The 3,903-nt window shown below is 53.7% G+C and overlaps 1 protein-coding gene across 1 annotated transcript in view; it reads right to left on the bottom strand.

Moving 5' to 3' along the window:
• Matn3 (matrilin 3) overlaps positions 1 to 2,608 on the bottom strand; it is a 24,658-nt gene extending 22,050 nt beyond the window's left edge. The window contains exons 1-3 of the mRNA XM_033762842.1: positions 2,595 to 2,608; positions 1,658 to 1,756; positions 193 to 308 (exon numbers count right to left, since the gene is read on the bottom strand). Coding sequence (XP_033618733.1) covers positions 193 to 308; positions 1,658 to 1,756; positions 2,595 to 2,608 — 229 coding nt within the window. The remainder of the gene's footprint in view (positions 1 to 192; positions 309 to 1,657; positions 1,757 to 2,594) is intronic.
• Positions 2,609 to 3,903: the final 1,295 nt, after the last annotated feature.

Below are 3,903 nucleotides of genomic sequence, written 5' to 3' on the forward strand. Positions count from 1 at the left end.
AGCATGCACCCGCGGGGTCCCCACCCGGCACCCGGGCTCAGAGCCCGAGGAAGCCCCCTCCCCCCGCACGCCTCCCAAGGTGGCCCGGCTCTGCCCGCACTGTAGGTGTCAAGAGAAGAAGGCCTCAGATTGGCAGCACGAATAAAGGTGCTTTCATCCAGGCCCCAGACCTCCATAAACGCTCTGACTTACACCGCCGGGAGCGAAAAATCAAACATGCACACGCATGCGCGAGCGCGCACACACACACACACACACACACACGCACACACACTCCAGAGAAAGTGCTAGGTGAGCTGGGAGGTGGGCTGTGCCCCAGAGGCCTCCAAAGCCCCAAAGCCTGAGCTTATATGCATCTCATTTCCTCTCGAAGAGCGAGCAGCACAGGACTGGAGCCCGCCCAGGAGACCCACAGGGAGCTCACAGGCAGCCGGGAAGAAATATGCAAAAACAGCGAATCTGTCCGAGCCGAGCCTGCTGGGCTTAAGGAGAGAAGCCTGCACAGCCAGGAGGGCCTCGGAACACAGAGGTCACTGGCGTGGATGTGAACCGAGTCCCCAAGATCCTCCCGGTCTTTCTGCCCCACCATGGCCTCCTCCAGTCCTCCAACCAGCAATCCGAAAATCTCTTCTGAGTCCATCACCTTCTTAGCAGTTGATGCACAGTGGCCAGAATGAAAGTATAACCAAAATGTGGTATCTGTGTGCAGAGGAATATTATTCAGTCTTAAAAAGGAAGGAAATTCTCCCGTGGTGTTTCAACGTGGTGCGGAGTGAAGTGAACCGGTCGGACAGACAGATTCTGTGCGGCTCCGCTTGTATGAGCTATCCAAATAGCCCATTTATAGAAACGGAAAGTAGAACATGCTTCCGGGGAGTGGAGGAGGTAGGAATCGGGAGATGGAGCCCAATGGTACAGTTTCAGTTCTGCCTGATGTCAAAGTTCTGGAGACTGACTATAGGATGTCTTACCTACTGTTCTCATTGCTGAGACACAATACCCAACACCCACAAGTTAAAGGAAGAAAGGTTTATTTCTGCTCACAGTTTGTAGAGGTTTCACTCCCCAGTCGGCTGGCTCCAAGGCAGGGCGGCACGGCAGAGGGCATGGCAGAGGAGACACAGTCCATGGCAGGGTAGGCAGGAGGCAATGAAGCAGCAGCAACAGCCTGCATTTCCCTTCTATCCCGTTCAGGCAGGCTACAAGCATTTTGGTTGCTGTCACTCACACCTAGAGTGCGCCTTTCTATTATCCGTGCTCAGAACTATGCTAAAACAATCCAGTGGGCTAATTTACTACTATGAACCCTTAATCCCAGTATCACACACCCTAGATCCAGCCAGCTCCAAAAAGCCCCATCTATGCATTCATGAAGCTGGGGAGGGAGCAGTCTGGATACAGGCCGTAACACAACAATGTGAATATTCTGCTATAGTTTAAATGTGTCTCCTAAAAGTTCAAGTGATGAAACCTTAAACCTCAAAGTCATTTGTCATTGGAATTTGGAGGGGGAGGCTTGCAGGGTAGGTAGGGTTAGATGATCTGTAAGTTTATACATTATTTGTGGTTGTGGAGTCGTGAGGCTGATGGTCATGAGGGTGAGTTCCCATGGTGCACTAGAGCTTTACAAGAAGAGAAGAGACCAGAGCTTCCTTGCCGTGCCCCACCCTGCAGTGCCCACTTGATGCCCAGAACCTCCAGGAGCACAGGGGTGATGCCTGCTTGTTCACTGCCCATTCCCAGAAAGTCTGCCTTCCTGAGGACAGGCACACAGTCGGCAGAGGACCAAGACTTCAGGAAAAGGAAGGCTCTAGGACAAGGCAGGTGCCAAGCCTTGCCGTGGCAGGGTGGTCAACAGACAGGACAGGTGTTTGCAGAGGAAACGGCCTGGCGCTGCTTTTTCCAGGAGCCTCCTGCGGAGGAACAGTTCTGCTCCACTCCATTTCACTGACACGGTCAGTGCTGGGCATTGGCTCTCACAGCAGTCTTTCCTCTGCCTCCTCGAGTGGAGGTGCTGGGTCCTTGGCTGCTGCCAGTCTCCTGCAGAAGGCACTTGGGGAAGAGATGGCCTCAGATGTGATGATCTATTTCAGCACATTGGCCTGCAAACATCTTGAAAATTAAAACTTCAACCAACGCTGAGGAATATACTGTGGGATAGGTAAATCTTCTATTTAAAAGTTTTGGGGGAGTCGGGCGTGGCAGCATGTGCCTGTAATCCCAGCACTCGGGAGGCTGAGGCAGGAGGATTGCTGTGAGTTGAGACCAGCCTGGGCTACATAGTGAGTTCCAGGTCAGTCTGAACTACACGGTGAGACCCTGTCTCAAAAACCAAAAAAACCCCAAACAAACAAAAAGTTTTGTGGGGCTGGGGATTGAGTTCAGGGGTTCCACCGCCTGCCTAGTAAGCACAAGGACCTGAGTTCAATCCCTGGTACCGAAAAAACAGAAACACAAACAAACAAAAAATATTTTCATGTTGCTATATTGTTTTCACAGTTCTAAATGACTATTTCTTTATTGGCTCTGGCTTGGTTCGGGGGTGTTAACCAGTGACCTCAAATCTCACTCTTGTGACATAAATGTTCTCTTACTGTTTGATGTCCATTGTGAATCAGTATTGAACTTGGGTCCTTGCACTTGCAAGGCAGGCCACCGAACCGCTGAGCTAAATCCCCAGCCCGTGTCCTTCATTCTTGCACCAGACATGAGGAGCAGCCCCAGTGTGGGACACGCTGGGCTTTGGGCAAAGGAAATAAAAGAGAGATGGCAGAACCAGAAGACAGATGGGCAAGGAAGGCGCGAGGCAGCTCCGGGGCAGCACCACTGGCCAGGGCAAGACCTGAGGCCAAGCCTGACATCAGCAGCCTCTTCCCACAGGAAGTTTCTAAAGCAGATCTTTAGAAACCACAACACAATCTGGCAGTTTACCTGAACTTTTTTCAGCACTAACAATTGGAGCCAGGGCCTTGTGCACGCCGGGCCAGTGCTTTGCCACCGAGCCACATCCCCAGCCCTTTCTGCGCCACTCGGATGGAGATGGACAGTAACCTGGCCAGTTCCCCTCCGAAGACGTGGCAACACCCTCTGTTCTCTAAAGCTCCAGGGCTGCTTCTCTTCCGAAGGCCCTCGCCTCGGCTGATCCAACCCTGAGCACTTTCTGACAGTTTTCAGCTTTGTGGGCAGTAGCCCCTTTGGACTGATTCTTTGTCCTTGTGGCCTGGCATCCTGGCAGTGGGGAGCTAATGAGAGAAGGAAGACAGCTCTCCTGCAACAAGTCACTGCTCCTGGGAGCCGTGGCCTTTCCTGCCTCTGGGCTTGTGCTGCTGCCCGGCTCCGAAAACTCCCACGACACACGCAAAGCCGTGTCCTGCGCTGGATCCCAGGATATATTTCTTCCACATCCTGGACTTGGTAATTCGGGACAAAAACCTGCAGGTATCTATATACAGAGACTCACAACGGAATCCTGTCCTCTGTGACTCTGTGTGCCAGGCAAACTTGAGGGGAAGGAGGCCAGCTGTGCATGTGCCCCGCTGCAGTTCTGGACTGCCTGAGCCACCTGGGAGGTTAAAGGAAGATTCCTGGGCCCCCACCCCAGGCGTCCTCACTCAGATGAGGACTGGCCTGGGATCCGTTTAACAGTCTCTGGAGGCCGCTGCCACACTGAGGGAGTTTCTGCGCTGGAGCTGGCAACAGTCCCGGAAGGACAGTAAGAGCAGCGGGAGAGCAGCCGCCTGCAGGGGACGTGGGGGCGGGGTCCACAGCCAGGCCTTGCTGGAGCCTGGAGCTGTGGTCAGCAGGGCCCCTCTCTCTTCTCCCCACCACCGCCTGCTCTGGAGCCCTCACTTACTAATCCACCCCTCCCCGCCACTGCCACCCGCTGCCTGTACCCAAGGAAAA

The sequence above is a fragment of the Fukomys damarensis genome, unplaced genomic scaffold, assembly GCF_012274545.1.
Source record: "Fukomys damarensis isolate Sample0158 unplaced genomic scaffold, DMR_v1.0_HiC HiC_scaffold_2, whole genome shotgun sequence".
NCBI lineage: Eukaryota > Metazoa > Chordata > Mammalia > Rodentia > Bathyergidae > Fukomys > Fukomys damarensis.